At 40.3% G+C, this 18886-nt stretch overlaps 3 protein-coding genes across 5 annotated transcripts; 1 reads left to right on the forward strand and 2 right to left on the reverse strand.

Annotated features, from left to right (window-relative positions):
• Nucleotides 1-12: 12 nt before the first annotated feature.
• shpk (sedoheptulokinase) lies at nt 13-5988 on the reverse strand. Its single transcript, XM_067607534.1, has 7 exons — nt 5791-5988; nt 5336-5477; nt 3654-3828; nt 3391-3543; nt 3078-3253; nt 2451-2651; nt 13-2136 (listed from the first exon to the last, which is right to left on the reverse strand). Exons 1-7 carry the CDS (start codon nt 5926-5928, stop codon nt 1742-1744), a joined length of 1380 nt encoding a protein of 459 aa, XP_067463635.1. The 5' UTR covers nt 5929-5988; the 3' UTR covers nt 13-1741.
• Nucleotides 5586-10065, forward strand: emc6 (ER membrane protein complex subunit 6). 3 transcript variants are annotated; one of them, XM_067607538.1, is made up of 2 exons: nt 5586-5695; nt 9275-10065. In XM_067607538.1, the coding sequence occupies exon 2, from the start codon at nt 9309-9311 to the stop codon at nt 9639-9641; it is 333 nt and encodes a 110-aa protein (XP_067463639.1). In that variant the 5' UTR covers nt 5586-5695; nt 9275-9308; the 3' UTR covers nt 9642-10065. The 3 variants fall into 3 exon arrangements, with proteins under 3 accessions (XP_067463639.1, XP_067463638.1, XP_067463636.1); XM_067607537.1 differs by lacking the exon at nt 5586-5695 and adding an exon at nt 7851-8094 and having other exon boundaries at nt 9278-10065; XM_067607535.1 differs by lacking the exon at nt 5586-5695 and adding an exon at nt 7856-8094.
• A 136-nt stretch (nt 10066-10201) lies between these two features.
• Nucleotides 10202-18455, reverse strand: p2rx5 (purinergic receptor P2X, ligand-gated ion channel, 5). Its single transcript, XM_067607533.1, has 13 exons — nt 18162-18455; nt 17163-17313; nt 16861-16932; nt 16708-16783; nt 16235-16319; nt 15970-16050; nt 13907-14057; nt 12528-12649; nt 12335-12428; nt 11872-11937; nt 11618-11706; nt 11293-11516; nt 10202-11201 (listed from the first exon to the last, which is right to left on the reverse strand). The coding sequence occupies exons 1-13, from the start codon at nt 18290-18292 to the stop codon at nt 11128-11130; spliced, it is 1416 nt and encodes a 471-aa protein (XP_067463634.1). The 5' UTR covers nt 18293-18455; the 3' UTR covers nt 10202-11127.
• Between the last annotated feature and the right edge of the window lie 431 nt (nt 18456-18886).

Consider the following 18886-nt stretch of genomic DNA (forward strand, 5'->3'; position numbering starts at 1 on the left):
GGGAGACAAATGTGAATTATTAACACTGCTTTATTTTTAACAGGATTACATCACATACAGTGAACTGCTGGCCCATTAACAGAAAAATCTACACTAATAACACTCATGTCATGTGCCTTATAACTGTATTCACTAGTAGAAAAATTACTGTATATGCTCATGACTGTAGAAAATGATGAAGCCACCAACAGCATTGATGCTAGAAATATTCCTGGTTTGCCATTATTTGTTTTGATACATCTGATGCAAAGTATAGAAGTTTTGCAAGTTATTAATAGTTAAATTAAATACTGTAGGTCCTCTCTCTAATTCTAACTTTGATCTTCTTGATTCTTAATAGACTGAATAATGAAACCAATCATGACAAAAACCAACTGCAAAAGCAAGGCAAATTCTATAATGGTTCATAAAATTAACATCATCTTGAAAACAAAGATGACAAAGACTGAATGCAACAATAACATTCAACAGAAAGTAAAATAATATTGTTACTCACTGAGTAGCAGCTTAAATTCAAAAAAGGTAAAGAAAAAGCAGTAATCAATCAATCTAAATTAGACCTTTATAGTGTAAAATTTAAGGACCTATGCGTACGATTTAGTTGCAGCGACAAGGTTGCAGATTGCAACAAACTGAATACCCTTCCCCTTCCAAGCGTGTAGGAGAACCTATGGTGGCTGCAAAACTCACTTTACATTGTAAAGTGATAGAGACTTGAGAGCCATAATGACATTTTTATCAATCAGCAACACCACTTTGTTTTCCATGATAATCATTTTACAGTAGAGATAAAAGGCATACTGTACACAGCAGCTGCGGCTACAACACTTTTGACAGAATAATGAACAGTGATTACGGACGCACATTAATTGCACTAAGTTCCTTTAATTCCCTGCAGGATTCCTGAGTGAATAAATAGCTTTTACACTCACATCATCAGTGCAGCTCAGGATGACATGTGGCAACTTTGAGTATTATCTTTTTAAACTCAATGAAATGATAATTGGAAATTAAATGAATACTGAAAAATAATCCATACTCTGTTAATTAGCTCAGAGCTTATACATACATTTCAGTCAGATAAACCTCATCAGGCCTTCATTTCTCTCTACAAGGCTTTTTTGTTCACGCTATCTGTACTTTTTCTGTCTGCTGTGGCAGCAAAAACGTTACTTTCTCTGATTTAAAGCGCATCACTCTTAACATGTTACACTGAACATGTTGAAGACAAGGCAATGGAATTTAAAAAGCATGGCTTATGGCTTTTTATTCGTTTCAGCTCATATCTCATATTAAATATTTCTGTCAGGGTTCTGATAATGCTGCATGTGATTGACTTGTTATTATAATTTTTGCCTCTTTCATGTATTCATAACTGGACTGGTAAACCCAGAATTGCCTGAGCCAGTTGATAGCTTCATGATACTGCTTATCCACATTACCAATGTTGCTGAGTCTAAGTTTAACTTGCTTTGTGATACAGGCCCCTGTATGTGCAACACCACAACAAGTACAGTCAGATACAAAGGCACAGATACCAAGGTCTCCACTGGTCTATGGATTCAACCCCTTAAGTAACTCCAGACTGCAAAGTGACATGAGGAGGAGATGGCTGAGCTGCAAACACCTAACTCAGAGGGAACTACTTTTTTAACATCTGTGTATTTTATTGAAATGTGCAAAATTATCAGTTATAATCATGTAAACAATCAGGAATTCCCCTGTGGATTACGAGTCCGATTCAAAGTCTGTCACAGAGGACCATCGCCACACCGACAGCAGAGTCCGCGTTCTGTCCGTAAACCACCGGCTGAGGAAACGCCCTCTCCACTTCCTGCCTGAGCACCTCATTGCGAGCGAGGGCGCTCCCACTGCCTACGATCCTGCTGACCCCGGCCTGCTGCAGACGCTCAGCGGGCATCATGGAGGTGATGTTGTCCAGGACTCCGTGGCACAGTGCCCTGGTCACGTGACCCAGAGACAGATTGGAGGCGGAGATGTCGGTCACCTGACCCAGGCAGAGAGGGTTGTGTCTCTCTCCCAGGATGGTAGGACTAACCCTCAGGTCACTTGTTTCCTGGTTCAGAGCGCTACAAATCAGCTTCTCATATAGGCACGGCTCATTCAGCTCCGCACCTGTGAGATATAAGAGAGAGAAAGTCGACATATGAATGAAAGGATTTTATATCTACAGAGCCTGGTTTTAATAGCTTTAAACAAGATGCAGGAGTTTGGAGAGTCAGACATTTGATTCAGTACACATCTGACCAGGCTGGTTCAGTTGTTGAGTGCTTATTTCCAGAATTAAATCTTAAAACTGAGCTTGTGAGATGTACTCAAGTGCAGAATTTAAGCCACTAGAATTTACAGTAACCTCATCAGTGAAGTACATTTCATGCTCTGAAATATCACTAACATTCAGTTGCATGTGTGGATAAAATGGTACTTACCAAGCTCTTTCATCCAGGCAGTGAGCATCTCCACAAAAGTGGCCAGCACATTCCCTCCGTTGAGTGACGCTGCCACTGCCAGGTAAGAGGAGTCGAAGTACGGGAAGAAGGAGATGGAGGAGGCAGGCTGAGGAGAGTCTGGAGGTTTGAAGTCAGCTGGCATGGCGTAGGTCAGCTGGGCTGAGGTGCTGATGTTAAGGACTAGGAAATTAGAAAAAGGATACAGACAGTTATCTAAGGAATATGAACTAACAGAAACAATCTGACATGTAAGAGACATTGATGGCGGGAACACCCATAATCCGTAATGTATTTGTTTTCTGTGTGCTGGTCACTCTGGTTAGCTGCAAAACACCTATTTTAAATTATTCTCATATTTCCATCACAATGCTGATACACTGATCAAATGTTTTCATTACAAAAAAGATATCTATAATAAATTAAAGCATTATCAGTGAATTAGTAGATGAGATCTAATGGATGCAACATTGTCATCACAAAACAACGGCACGGTGCAGTCGCAATGGATTCTTTCATTTGAACTGAATAAAGTGTAAAAGGAGTAATGAATGCAGTGCATAAAGTGTGATCTCAGCCTAAGAGAGATGACTGGACTTCCTGTTTCACCTGCATCTGTCCGCGCACTCATGCAGGAGTAGACAGAGCACTGGAAGTCTCCCATGGCGGCCCCTACTGGCGTACCAGCAGGGATGCCGTGCCAGTCAGAGCACGTCTTTCCCGCCAAGCCACCAGATGGCACACACTGAGGTAGCAGGTGCAAAGGGAAGCCGGTACCCTTCAGACTAGAGCATGCACACACAGAGCGGCTGGTTATGTAGGTTATACACGACACCACCAAGATTGTAATGAACTGTGTTAAGTGGTTGCAGTTTAAACTCCAGGCAGGTAAACTACAGAACATTTGAAGCATGTAACATACATGTCTGTATTCCACTGGTTGGAGGAGGTGTTGAAGAAGCCCCAGCTGGCTGCATTCTGAGGCGTCATCACACATCCGTCCAGACCACACAACATGGACACCACATAGTCCTGGATGGTACCTGCAGCTGTGAAGTCCTCAAGGAACTCGGGCCTGCAGCGAAACCACACATCATTAGATTTCACTGTGTGATTAGCAGGAATGTATGCAGTCAAAGTGGTGCAGGGGGCTCTAAATGAGGTTTTGAAAAAGTGGGTGCCAACCTGTGTTTCATGTACCAGAGGATTGTTGCACAGCCAAACCCCGTGGCTACGCTGAGATGTGAGTCTGGTTGTGGCAGAGAGGACAGGAAGCTACTGCTGCAGCGTCCATCCTGCCACGTGATCAGCTGACTGGCATCTCTAGCTGTGAAGAAGTCTCCATTGGACCAGTCACAACCTGCGAGAAGCAAGAAACATGGACAAAAAAAGACAGCAGACCTTAACTTCAGCCTTTAGCCAAACAAAATAAGTAATATCTGACGTAATGGTTTTAGTTTTGTATTATTACTAAAACCTGTTGCACAGATTTTCTTGATAGATGAAGCTAAGGATTCAACCAGCAGAGGGCAACATAGTTTCTCATCAAACCTTGGTGAGATGAGGCTTCATTGCAAAGCGAGTTAAGACTGAGGTCATAACTTGCTTTGGACCGCCATTAACTTTTTATTTTTGATGTAAGAAGAGAAATCTCTTTCTCACTTACTTAATTACTTACTTACTTACTTACTTAATCCATATTTTTTAAAAAACATCTTAAGGTCATCAATATTTCAAACTGGATAACTGCCATAATTCAGCAATCTGAAAACACTGCTCTCTTCTTAAACTCCCATGGCTATTTCTTCAAACCTGTGGTCTGTTTAAACATTATGTGAACTGTGGAGCCAAAACTGTGAATTATCTTTAGGTACAAGAGGTTTGTTGAGGGTTAACTTCATCTAGAGGAAACACATTTATTACATTAACTGATCTGTATAAAAATACATACAGTATGAAGCAGGGGCCGGCCTTTTGCTTAGATTTTAACACTCTGAACAACACTTTCAAAATATGTTGGATGAAATGGTTTATGATACATGGATGTGGAATTTTAATCTCCATTGCACATGTTCATATGGAGACTTGTAGTAACAACGTGTAGACTTGTTAGAAACATTGTCTTTGATTTCCATTGGCAGTTTCCACCCTCTGTCTCATGACCAGATTAACAAGTAACACTGAGGGGCCCTGAGGCAATCTGTCCCCTGCTAACACAATAGATACTGAAATAGTAATGCAAATTAAAAGGGAGAAGAATGAGACACAATGGACACAATGAAGACATAAACAAGTTAAAAAGCTTAATTTATTAGCGCCTTTGGAAATAGCTTAAACTTCAACTGAGGATCTGTAAAGCTGCCATTTCATAATGATGTTAAAAAAACATTAAATCAATTGTAAAAACGGGGACCCTCACATCAGGGTGTATAATGAGGGACCCTTATTAGGGGCCCCTTCCATGGAACAGAAGAATAAAGACCATTTTAGGCAAGTATGGATGGATGACCAGATGCTGCAGGCTTTAATATGGAGAGCTCTCTGTCATGGGCCCTGCATGCTTCTGGGGCCGGGGGCCCTCTTTATTTCAGGGTCATGGTTCATTATGGAATTTCATATAGGGTTTTTGACTTATGTGCATAAGCACATATTCTGATTAAATTTATAAAGATTTTGCATATATATCTACATTTTGGGGCCCAGGACCATGAAATACACTTTACCTTGTCCTCTCTAATTATTTTACATTTTCTATGTTAAATTAAATACTTTCTTCTGCTCAAACTACTCATGTAACACAGAGCTGCTGTTACACAGTTAACCACACATTGTTATGAAATGTCACAGCAGGCAGACAGCTGTCTTACCGCTCTTTGCTCTCCAGAATAAAACTCCGTGCATTTGTCCAGACAGCCCGATGCTGCGGACATGCTGCAGTTTGTCTCTGGGCAGCAGGCCGACGCACCGGTTCAGAGTGTCTATGATACGGACAGTATCCTGTTCTTTGGCCTGTGTAGCAGGGAAACGTAGCCAGGTTACACATAGGACACACAGGAAACACACACACAAACACACACACACACACACACACACACAGAGAGAGAGAGAGAGAGAACCTCGATGAGGACCTCAGAAATTAAGTTTTGCCTCATCAGGACCGGGCTTTGGTCCCCATGAGGACTATGGTCCCAACAAGGTCGGATTATACCGGAAAAAGTCTCAATGAGGTAACACACACACACACACACATACACACACACACACACGGTGTTTAGTTTACTAAGCTGCAGGGCAAAGTTGTGAAGCACGTGAACGCACTCACCTTTATCCCGCTACTGTCGCTTATATCAGACGTGGTTGGTATCGAGTGACTCGCAGTCACAGATCTGGATTCACTGTCTAATAAAACCGCTTTAATCGAGGTGGTTCCCACGTCTAGTCCCAAGATATATGCAGCCATGACAGCTGCTGTTTTTGGCTCTGTGTGTTTCTGCTGAACGACATCATGAGGCAAAGTCAACACTGGTGCGTTTACGTGCAAGTAGGGAATCGGACATTCCCAATTTAGTTGGTTGTAACTACTTCAAACCAAATAGTTCCAGTGATAAACTTTGGAAAAATAAAGAAAAAAAAACTTAATAATTGTTTTTGCTTGCACCATTGACTCGAAGAGAAAAGAGATTACTGGCTCCAACAAAGAGGCTATTATAATAGCACCTCTGACAGATTAGTAGTAGTCTCTTTAGCTATAATTCCTAATATAATATCTAATTTCTTTCTCATTGTGGACATTTCGTCTTGTCAAACGCTGTACAATATAAACACTGTATTCCAGGTGTGTGCTGGCTCTCTGCCATGTCATGCAGGCACACCTGAATGCATTGAAGTCATTACTCATTTTATCATTAACACCAATGAGTGTTTCCTGTTATAACAAGTCAAAATATTCTCTATTAGAAAAGTGGGCCTACGTTGCCTGTCTGATGGTACACTACAGCTTTGTCAGTTTTGCTGTTGTGGTTTATTGATCTATCAGATCCAGATTAAGGGAGCCCAGAATAATATCTGGCTACTATAATATTTGTGTCTGATATAGTTTTTCCACACACACACACACACACACACACACACACACACACACACACACACACACACACACACACACACACACACAAAACAAAACAAAACAAAAAAAACTTCAATTATCTTGTTAAAATCCTTAAAATTACATCCACTCCTTCTCCCTCATTACAAATTCCAAACACTATGAGTGTGCAAATATTTTTCATTTCAGAAGTTTAACTGTTGGACACAAGATGTCTCCTACTTCACTGTGAAGTTATTCTCAGTGTTTGTGCACTGGAGGCTTCAAGTTTCCACATCACACTTGTGTAAGTTTCATACTGCATTCCACAGCTTCACGAGGATGAGTTATGTTGTGACAGAGATTGTGTTGTAGCCGTTGCATGGCTGATATCAGCAACAGCCAACTCCATATCCTGTACAGCAGTGTTTTAACAGTACGCTTGGATGTGTTTCTCAACACAAGTACATGAAGCATTAAACTGAAACACCAACAGTTAAAAATTTTCTTATTTATTGCTTCCAAGTGCAGTTCTTTAAAAACATTTTCACTTTGAATGTGTGCTGACAAAATAATTTCTCTCATAATCCAACATTAATTAACTATATTTTGCTGACATGGAGGACTTCCAACAGTTGCAGTCTAGTGCCTCAAGAGGGTGACAAGTGTTCACCATGGACAGTGATCAGATCAGCCATAATTAACGCCTGGCAAAAGGAATGAGACACAGACAATAAAAGGAGACATTGCTATAGGATACAGAAGTCAGTTCATATTAAACAGTTTAAAGGAGGATACGATAACCGCAGAGAAGAGTTCAGGCATGCAAGCTTTCACTCCATGTTGTATTTAATGGGGAAAAGTTCATGAAATCTGTGTCAGTGGTGTAACACTCTGTAAGATGTAGAACACAGTATCATGCATTGTAGTATATGTAATTCAGAGAGGGAGACATAAAGAAATATAGTGCATGAGACAGGGCAGGAATGAAGTTTAAAAATCACCACTGAGCTCAGGACAGGACTCCAGGGAAATCAGAAGGGGGTTGATAGGTTATATGATACAGACAGGATTAGGAAATAGGGTGTGTTTTGGGGGGGGGGTGTTTTCTTTGTTTGTTTTTCTGTAGACCAATCAGTATTCAGATGATCTAATGCCATGAATCTACACAGTCCAATACAGTAGGTGGCGGTATGCATCTTTAAAGTTGATTTGCGATCCACCAATAACCACAAAGAAGAAGAATACCAAGGACAGTGGCACAGGCCCCTTTTCCCCTATTTTAAAGCTGAAATTTCCCACTATGGACTGTGATAGGAAACGCACCGCATGGTCGCCTCCCGTTTGATGATTCCCACAACGCACTGCGAAGGAACATGGCCGACTATGTCGTCTAAACTAGAATGAATGTACTATCTCTGAGCAATACCGACTGACACTCCATCAAAACAACCCAAAATCCACGTCTATTAAGTCATTCTTACAGATTATGTCCGCGTGATCGCGCTGTGAGGAGCCGACAAGTCCCTGCGTTTATCTCCGGTAAGAAGTTGCCATCATTAACGTCGCTGTTAGCATATTAGCATGTTAGCGCTGGTGTGGCGAGAATGTCGAAATCATGCAGTTAGTGTGCAGTACAGTTTAGTTTAATTACTCCTTTCTCTACCACAGTCTCGTCCGCCTTTGTCTCTTCTGCTGTTAAATGGGCCCGTTTCTGTCAGTAGAACAAGGCTGTAAATGTGCTAATTATTTGCTTTATTGTGGCCAGTAACGTCAGCAAAGCTAACATCGAGGATCGATATTCTTTTTCACTCGTATTAGTGGGGCTTTAATTTAATGAGACTGCTGTTGAGTTCTTTGTCATAGTTAATCTGTTATTATATCCAAGGGAAGGTATTAACAGTAAGCCCGTTGACATGTTAAAGGCCTGTACAAAATGCTGTTGTAATGGCCTTGCTGACAAGTGAAGGACTGAACTCCTTTTAAGTACTGTAGGTTAAAAACATAACAACAATACTGCTATGTAAAAACGTTCCTGTCCTGCATTCAAAATCTTACTTAAGTAAACACACTGACGTATTCTCAGCAAAATATATAAAGACTTAAAAGTAAAAAGTTCTCTTCATGCGGCAGACTGGCTCCCATCAATGTTATCATATATTATAATTATTATTATCACTGATACATTAATGTCAAAGCATTTAAATTTGTAGCCGGTTGAGGTTTTTCCAAATCCTCATGGCTACAATTAGTGAATGTTTTTCTAAACCCTGGTTAAACATTATGTGAACTGTTGTCCAAGCCAAAACTACAATTATCTTTAGAGACAGGAGGGATTGTTAAGGGTTAAGTTTATCTATAAGAATCACACTTTTTATATTAACTGATCTGTGATAATAAAAAATACAAACCCTACAGTATATGACATCATGTGACTTCAACTTCATTAGTTACAATTCAGTATTTTAATCTATAACAATGGATTGTATTATATAACCTGTGTAAAATCTAAAGGTGCAAATGAGTTAGTCATCCCATCTGTTAAAGAAATAAAGTGGAATACAGTAGAATTGGCAAGTAGGCTACATTATTTGCCTCTAAGTATAGAGCAGCATAAAACTAAAGTACTGAAATTACAAGTGCTTCAAAACTGTACTGAAGTACATTTGAGTAGATGTACCTAGTTTGTATTGTTAACATGTCTGAATCTCTCCTGTTGCAGCAGCACCTTCCTGTGACACACGACCAGAGCCAATATGGCAGGAGTTGTAGCCAAGCGTGAGGGACCACAGTTCATCAGCGAAGTGGCCGTGAGGGGTAACGCCGCCGTGCTGGACTACTGCCGCACCTCCGTATCCGCTCTGTCCGGCGCGACAGCTGGCATCCTGGGGCTGACAGGACTGTATGGCTTCATTTTTTATTTCCTCTCGGCGTTTCTCCTCTCTCTGCTGCTCATCCTCAAGGCTGGACGGCGGTGGAACAAATGCTTTAAATCCAGGCGGCTGCTCTTCACTGGAGGGCTCGTCGGAGGTCTATTCACTTATGTCCTGTTCTGGACTTTCCTCTATGGAATGGTGCATGTGTACTAAAAATGATCCACCGCAAATAACCTGATTTATCCCCAACTAATGCTTAGTAAACCAATAATATTGTCTGTCCTGCTGTTTGTAGATAAGCCATTAGTGAAAGACTTGATTTTTCCATTATGAACTGTTGATACAGTGGAGGATGTGTCAATAATTGCCATTTGCAGAATAAACTGTCCTCCTATCCCTCCTGCTTCACACTTAGCAGTGACTATGAACTTGTTTAACCTGTAACTCACGGTTTTTTGCTCAGCATCATCAGTGCCAGGATGAGAGCCACAGCTATTATGTCGGTTGTAGTGTAACATAGATCAAAACAGATTACATCATCACAAGGTGTAAGCCCTTGGCATTACATTTCATGTACAATACTATTGTTAGAATAAAATAAATGTGATTACTGATTGGAATAAATACCTCTGTACAACTTGTTTGCACTCATTATTAATCCTTTTGTCTTTCAGGTATAGAGACAATTGTTGGCATCATGAAATAAACAATACATTTGTTTCAAACAGTAGAGACTATTCAAATAAATAAAAACGAGAACAACAAACAGGAAGAAGAGTCCATGCACTTCAATTTCTTGCACCATTCATTATCAACCAGTACATCACCAGAGAACTCGTCCACTTGCGGTAGACCCGTAGCACACGACACACTGCATTCCACAGCTTCACGAGGACGAGTTATGTTGTGACAGAGATTGTGTTGTAGTCGTTGCATGGCAGATATCAGCAACAGCCAACTCGATATCCCGTACAGCAGTGTTTTAACAGTACGCTCAGATGCGCCTCACAACACAGGTACATGAAGCATTAAACCGAAACACCAACAGTTAAGACCGTTCACATTTTCTTACATATTGCTTCCGAGTGCAGTTCTTTAAAAACATTTTCACTTTGAATGCATGCTGACAAAATAGTAAATCTCATAATCAGACATTAATTCACTATATTTTGCTGACCAATTTAGCCGAATCTATTTATTTAACCTTATTCAAGCCTGTATTTTAGATCCATAGTGAAGATTTTACATAATCATAAAGGGCTGCCTTTTCTTCAATTCAATGAAAGCATCATATCCAGTGATTTTATAGTTCTGCCTAAAAACTAAGGTCCGTCAAGTTACTTTAACTGGAAATGCTTAATTAGTCTGATCAACAGCCAAAAAAGCTAAAAGTATTGTGTTTATGACATGAAATAAAGATGTACGATGGATTATTTGCATTTCTGAGGCAGCAAATGTTTGGCAGATCCCTTAGTCTTAGATGAGTAATTTATATATCACTCTGTTAATTGTGTCAGCATTATCACAGTACGTTTTCATATCATCATTTATGGATAATATGGATAATCTCCCACATCCCACCTTTGGATCCTGACCCAGCCACTGAAAACCACCTTCCTCCCTGTGTATCTACATCAGTGTCCTGTCCTAGATGCACAGTGCAGGACGATGAAGACTCTCTGGACCGACATATCTTCACTCAGGCTAGTGTCATGCCAGCATTCGTGCCAGTAGGTGAGAAGCGGACATCGGTCCGATTTTTGGTTCCACCTCCTGCAACATAACCGAAGATCACTGCGGGTGATTTGTCTCTGCAAATTTTAATTGTGTGAAGAGAAAGTGATGTGATGCTTTGTCTGTGCACCTTGTGGGGAGAGAATGGCGGAGTATCGCTGTCCTGTGTTGCGTGGAATGGTGGGACCCCGGTTGTCCACAGGTGGCTGGTTCTCCACGGTGGGAGATCCCTCAGTGAGTTCAGTTTCCTCTGGCTTTTTGATAGAGTTGATGGCCTCTTTCTCTGCAGCTGGTTTCCTGGTTCTCCTTTCCCGGTGCCCTGTCTTCCCATCCTTGGGTTTGGTCCGGTCTCTCCTGTTGTATGCAGTAAACCAGAGATGAGCCAGTAAATGTGATGATCAAATTTGATCAAAAAGCTCCAGCATTAACATTAGTGTAAATGCAGCAAATCATACTTGAAGTTGATGATTTCAAACTTCCTCTCTCGATAGAAGAAGCTCGTGTTCATCATGTACAGCAGTATCATATCACAAGCAAACGCTCCCTGAAAGAAAGAAAACATTTCCAACTGGATTTTCCGGAAATCATTATGTTACTGGTGATCATGCAGCTAGTGGTAGGATGATATTTTTCAAACTTCAGGCATCTCAGTAATTACACACCAATTATCCACTGACACATCATCAGAGTATTTTAATAAATTACTCACTGCACCAAGCAGAGCAACTCCCGAGCCAATGGCAATTACTGTGGGAACAATATTGAATTTCCCAGCCTGTGAAACAAAATCAGGCATTCACTGCAATGACCATTACCAGTGTTACACTGTATTTTGTCACCCTTCAGATTCTGTGACCTGTAGTGTTGAAAGAAGTGCTCTGATCCTTTACTTAAGTAAAAGTATCAATACCACAATGTAAAAATACTTAATTACACTTAAGGTACTTCAAGTAAATTTAGCTGGTAATAGTTCTATACTTTTACTTAAGGTTGCAGGATTTTTACTTGTATGAAGTATATTTACATTGTGGCATTGATACTTTTACTTAAGAAAAGGATCTGAGTTCTTCTTCCAACACCACAGGTCACAGAATCTGATGGGTCACGAAATACAGTGTAACACCCAAATCATGTATTTCCCTTAGAACAAAATGTCCAGATCACTGTCATACCTGGCCAATGACCATTATATCGAAACGAATCCCATACACTTTGAACAAAGTGCGATTGGTTGTACCATTTTGATCCTTGTAATACCTGGCATATCTGCAGGGTAAGAAATTTTGTTGATTTAAAGCGTGAAGGGTAAACAAAACAGGGACAGGGGGCTGACAGATTTCCGTCTTGTTAAATGGGGGGACATACCTGAAGTTGTATCCTGATTTAGTGGAGTTGTCTAAACGGGTGAAGCTGTACTGTGGATTACACTCTGAAGAGTCCTTGTCCAGATCACAGTTCCAGTCAATAACAATACCAACAGACCCACCCTGACAGACAAAAACAGAGACTTTTTGAGTATTAGAGCTCACACATGTCTTAAGTATAATGACGCACATTATGTTTGTTTCCTTTAAATTCAAAACTTCATGTCTTGTTACCCTTCTTATTCTTTAGAACCACTCAAGTGTTTTCAGTCAGGTTGAAGGAGAGCGGAGCTGTGCTGGGAGTCACATGATGTCACCAAACTTCATGAATTATTATCAATAGGCAGACGTTTTGACTTGTCATAGCAGGAAAGCACAGGGGTACTAATAATATCAACAATGGCACTGTTCTATATAAGTGTCCCAGTAAGCCGTGACAGTGTGCCAGTATGCACAATACCAGTAGAAAGCAACTAAATTGAATTCAGACACAATTAATTTGATTATTTACAACTGTTGCTTTTCCTACTGTGACATGTCAAAATGTCTGCTGTGAAAAAGGCCTATGATGACGGTGGAAATGGTCCCACCCTAACAGGTACAGCTGTCAATCAAGCTCACTCTACACGGGACCACATGATCGAGGTCTAATCAGACAACTTAAGTGAAAACACCTGTGTAGGTAAACTATCAATGTGTTGGGGCTTTAAGAAATGCATCAAGATAACCCGTGAGCTTGAAGGCTCATGTTGGCCTTGGAAATAGCAGTTTGCCAAAAAAAAAAAAGGTCCATTTGCTTAGTTATTCTAGAGCTTTCAGCCCTATCTTGTGGCCTTCATCAGCAGATAAAATTTTTAATTGAGATGTTATCACATGACCTGAGTACAGAATTTACTTTTTTATTTTATTTTTTATTCATAGGACTATCTGTAATCATGTCAGTCATGACAGTCACATAATAACTACTAAACATCTCCATGACAACTGAGCAACTTCCACCCACTGATAAAGGCCACAAGATTTGGCTGAAAGCTATGGAAAACCAAGGAAGTGAATTTTGACTTTTTTTTTTCTTAGGATTGTTGCACAACCACTCTGATTTCCACTAAAACTGAAATCACATTACTTAAAAACCATAGATACCAATATGGCTGCCCAGCATCCTTGTCAATAATGGGAATGATGTAATGATTTGACAGGAAGTAAAGAAATAGACACTTCTGAAGTGATTACTGTGATCATGAGCAGTTCAAATGCATTTCCATAATTCCTAAATGTTATGGTCTATTATGGCTTATTATCAAGTTATAATTTCCTGAGCCAGGAACTGAAATCCCTCCCACACACTGTCATAATTGCCAACATTATTACACTTAGTACCTTAATAGCCATGGTTTGGAAGTCATGGCTAGCCAAGCTGACCATATGTCCGAGGCGGAAGATGGGGCAGTAAGGATCTTTGTCACTGTAGGAGCACCCCTTCAGGTAGGTGTCATTGCTGCTATTGGTGGGGTTGTCTTTGAAGTTGGACCTTAGAGGTTAAGATGGAAGACATGCATTTTACTGTCAGATTATCAGGAATGAGTCTAATTTTCACACTGACCATCATGTTTTAGGGACTTTAAATTTTACAGTTTAGTCAACCCACAGAAAAACAGACAAATAAACCTTTTACGGCAGATGGAAACAGAATCAGAAACACCTGGTCCTACCAAGTAAGAGTCAGAGAACTGCTTAACATTAAAAAGCCCTCACACACTGCAAAAACAGATATTATCATGCACAGGTATGTACATTATGACAATATACCAATTTTATTTTGCACATACACACACACACACACACACACACACACACACACATACATACACACACACACACACACGCATATATATATATATATATATGCGTGTGTGTGTGTGTGCCTGAATACAAATACTTTATTTGGCAAAGCCAAATAGTAAGTTTTTTATGAATATTTGTTTCATACAAATATTTTAAAAATTATTTGTTGTCAGGAAGAAAAAAAACATGTCAAATACCAGCATGCAGGTCGGTTACATCACTATCTCAGTGTCTCTCCTCTGCTCCACTGTTACGTCTATCAGCTGTTACGTGATTATGTCTATCAGCAGGTCAGAATGGGGACCTCCTTCGTCAGGTAGTTTATTTATGAATACTTAATGTAACACTTTAATTTTGTAAAATTAAAAGTGCATCTTGGTGCCATGACATTGGCACAGTGTTGGTAGTCATGTCTGGTATTTTGCTAACCTCAGTTGCTTTTGGTTGGTCAGGTGGGAAACTGCGTGCCAAGGTTTTGGTCTCAAGAACATCGCACTGAGCTTCAGTATTTTGGGGAAAAGAGAAAGGTACACAGGTACACCGGCAGAGGCTGGTGTACCTGTGTACTTGAAGTCAAACAATGGCTTGAATCAGTTGAGATGGTTGTTCATTTGAGTGTGCCTTGTCCTTTTTAAAATTGGTAGAATTGATAAAACTGTATTGGTAGAACTGTGTGGTAGCCTATACTTTGATAGAAATGATAAAATCAGTTTAAAAACTAGTATGTGTGATGTTATTGACCAGGGAAACAAACCACTTCTCTTCATCAAATAAAATATCAAAATGTTTACCATTATGAACATTTTTATACGTTAATAGGGCAACGTATCCTGGGAGATTCAACTCATAAAATCTAAAATATACAAAATATTTTTAAAAATTTGTGTTGAAATGTTTTACTTATGTGTAAATGAGATAAGTAATAACATTAATTATTTTTTACAACTCATTCTCCACTTCTGCCTGTTTAAGGGTTAAAAACTGCAGCTTGAATAAACTCAACACACACACACAAAGAGCAGCGTATACAGCGTGTGTATGTCAATCAACGGTGACCACACCATTACACGCTCTGCTCTGAGAGCACTGAGTGCAACTGCATGTGTCACACTGTAAGACGTGTAGTGTTGCCAGCCATTTCGAGTGGTGCCCGTTAACAGGAATTTGTATTACCTGCCAATCTCCATTAAGCACGAGCATATCATAGATTAGTGAGGAAACATAAGAGAGATTGCTGTGTCATTAAAATAAGATCCTGACTGATGAATTGGCAATAGCTTGTGGCATCTCTCTGCTTTCCTGCAGGACTTGAACAAACGACAGCAGAGCGAGCAGCAGCACAGCTCCCTGGGTTAGCCCCATCCGATCTGACACCTGTCCAGAGCAAGGCCCGCTGTCAAGGACGTCTCAGATGACTGTTTCACTGTCTCACTGAGTGCAATGCACAGGCTGGTATAAATAGAAGGCTTTCTGCACCCTAAAGTTATTTAAAGCAGCCATTGGGACACGTATATCCCCTCAGCCCACTCAGTCAGCTATGTCACGGTGCCTTTAAACCGTAAGCACACCGCCAATCAGCACCACTTAAAGACACTTACTTGGAGAATTCAAACTTTGGAAACCGGATGAAATTCTTGATGAAGACGGTGAAGTTTTCGGCTTCGCTCAGTAGAGGCTCTCTGGAAGTGAAAGACACATGCAGCTGTGTGCAAAAGACAGAAACAAATGTGGCCGCCAGGGTGTTTTAGTAATAAATAGAAGCTGTGAAATGTCTCGGTCCCTGTGAGGTATCAGAGCGAGTGTCAATGTAGTAGCACAAAATGGCACATTTCCAAAGTTCTGCAAAGGAAGAGGGATTCTCACTCAGGTCTCTTTTTGTATTCAACAGGACACCAAGCTTGAATCTCACAGGTCCCAGTGTCGTTTATACACAACCCGGTCTTGACTCCTGACAGAGAGAGCAAAGATTACTGTTGGGTGAGGCTTCCTAAATAAGACAAACTGGAACACTGAAACATATATAACAATTATTTATTGGAGTATGTTGTTGAAACCCAAAAATATAACTGAGGTATTGAAATGTAATAACTTTGTGAATAACCAAACCACAACATAAACATATTAAATAAATAAAAATATTCTAAAACAGTATATAATTATGAATAAATAATACTATCATTCTTTTCATCATACAGAGCCTAGAGGAGATGCTCAGTGACCAATATGAAAGATCACCTAGATGAAAATGTAAACCTGCAATTGAGGCTAAAATATGAAAAAGTATTTAAAGCTTTTCAAGGCTTTCACATGACTACAGTGCAATAAATGCTCCTCACCATGGCCGGCTTTTACAGTCTCCCCCTCGATGCAGTCATCATCACTGTTGCATTGTCCATCTAGTACCTTGGCGCTCTGCGAGAGGTAGAAGAGATGCTACTGCATTTGAAAATCTGTGGCGGCGCATTTAAAACTGAGCTCTGTGTACTCACCTCAGGGCAGCGCCCCAGCGTCTGATTGGGGGTCTCAATGTAATTTGTTACTACGAAGAACACCTGCTCACCCTACAAAATCAAATTAGGTCCACACAGTGAGTTGGAGAAGGAAAAGGTTAAACAAATTACACTCCTGAGAAGTTCAATATTGTTAAATCTGTTCAGACTGATGCTGATGCCACCTATATCCACCGAGGCAGACGCTCAATAGCCTCAACTGGGGACTCTGCCATTGATATTGTTACTACGTAAACTAGGACTGCCTTTTTTAAATTAATCAGATTGATAGATAGACTCACATTTGGGGGTATGACATAGTCCTCGGGACTCCAGAGTTGACTTCCTGTCTCAGAGCTGTTGATCATTGTAACACCTTTAAGCTTGGTGATGACTGAGCTCTGGATGGTCTCTTCTTTCTCCTGGTACCCCTTTTTCACCACAAACACCCACCTGAAAAATCCATCAAACCTTCAGGATTCTCAATGCTTCACAGACTTATACTGAATATCTTACTGTATATTTCAGTATTATTGTGTTTTTGGACCTTTTTGATGTAAGTGTGATATTTGTGATCTTTTGTTGAGCAGCCTGTCTGTGGTCCGGGTTGACAGCACACGTTATAACTCATAGTAATAATTAAGTGTGTTAACAAGCATGTGGCTGATGAAAGGAGTAATGTGTGAGTGTATCCTGGATGTCATAGAATATTTTATGCTTCTCCACTGGAACTATAATGACCTTTTGCACACACACACACACACACACACATACATGTGAGGGTGACAGCAGCATCCAGTTCATATCATGCACAAAAATACCACAAAGTTGACATGATACTGATCAATACACATGAACATGAGCAGCTCTCCACAAGCTACAGAGCCAAATATGACAGTCAGAGCAACACGCTGCCACTAAATCTGTCATCTCACAGTTTGTCTTAACTTTCACAAACAGGTAATGTTAATGTCAAACCACTCGTTGGTATTAACCCTGTCCTCCCTGTCACCTGCTTAGTTTTCATCATTTCTCTTACATACATCAGCATGACATCATGCAGTGAGGGGTGGGATAAGATTACCTCTTCTCTGTGGGGCAATTTGAGACATTAATGATTTCAGAAACACAAACAACACATATCCAAAGTGAAAGAAAGCAATGTGGTGCTGCCACTTTAACGAAGTAAAAAACCTTCGGCAAGCTCAACTATTTTTAACTTTGTGAATCACTTTCTAAAAGGTTACTTTATCCCATGCATAGCACGATTGAAAAATGGGGGGCATGCAAATGCACCTCACCCGATTATGTATCCCAGCACGGCCAGCTGGTAGAGTCTTAATAATATTCCTATTCTCTTGTTTTCGGCGATGACATATTTCGCTGTCTTGTAGTTGAGGAGAGAAACGCAGAAGCTTCCCAGGCCAGCCATTCCTCCTGCACGGTGAGCCCGACTGAGACAGACAGACAGACTGCAGCTCCCAGCTGATACAGCTGCTTCACTTGTCACACAACGGGCAAACCCATTGAGAGACAGGGGCTGCAAAACACTGCTGACCAAACGCTGCTTGCTCCAAAAGACGACTATATGACATCTGGAGGGAGTGTCAAAATAATGTTCAGTTTTAAATCAAATTCTTTTTCACTAATATCAATTTGGGAGCCCCCAAAAAACTTTGCAAACTGATGGAAGAAGTATTCAAATCATTCAGTAAAAGTCTTGCATTTAAAATCCCACTGAAGTATAGAAATATTACCAGCTACATTTACTTGAAGTACTTGAGTCAAAGTATTCATTTAGCAGGAAATCGGACAGTGACTGATATATTAAGTAGATGATACAGAGCACCTTGTATTATAATGATGAGTCAATGCATAAGCAGCATGTCATTGCTGGAGCTGCTGGAGGTGGACCTAATTTGAGCTGATTTGTGACGGTCATAAAATAAATCTGAGGGGTGTCGAGATGATAGATTGGATAGGAAAGAAGAAAAAGTATAGGTCTGCTTCATATATGTGGATTAAT

The sequence above is a fragment of the Thunnus thynnus genome, chromosome 13 (genome assembly GCF_963924715.1).
Source record: "Thunnus thynnus chromosome 13, fThuThy2.1, whole genome shotgun sequence".
Lineage (NCBI taxonomy): Eukaryota > Metazoa > Chordata > Actinopteri > Scombriformes > Scombridae > Thunnus > Thunnus thynnus.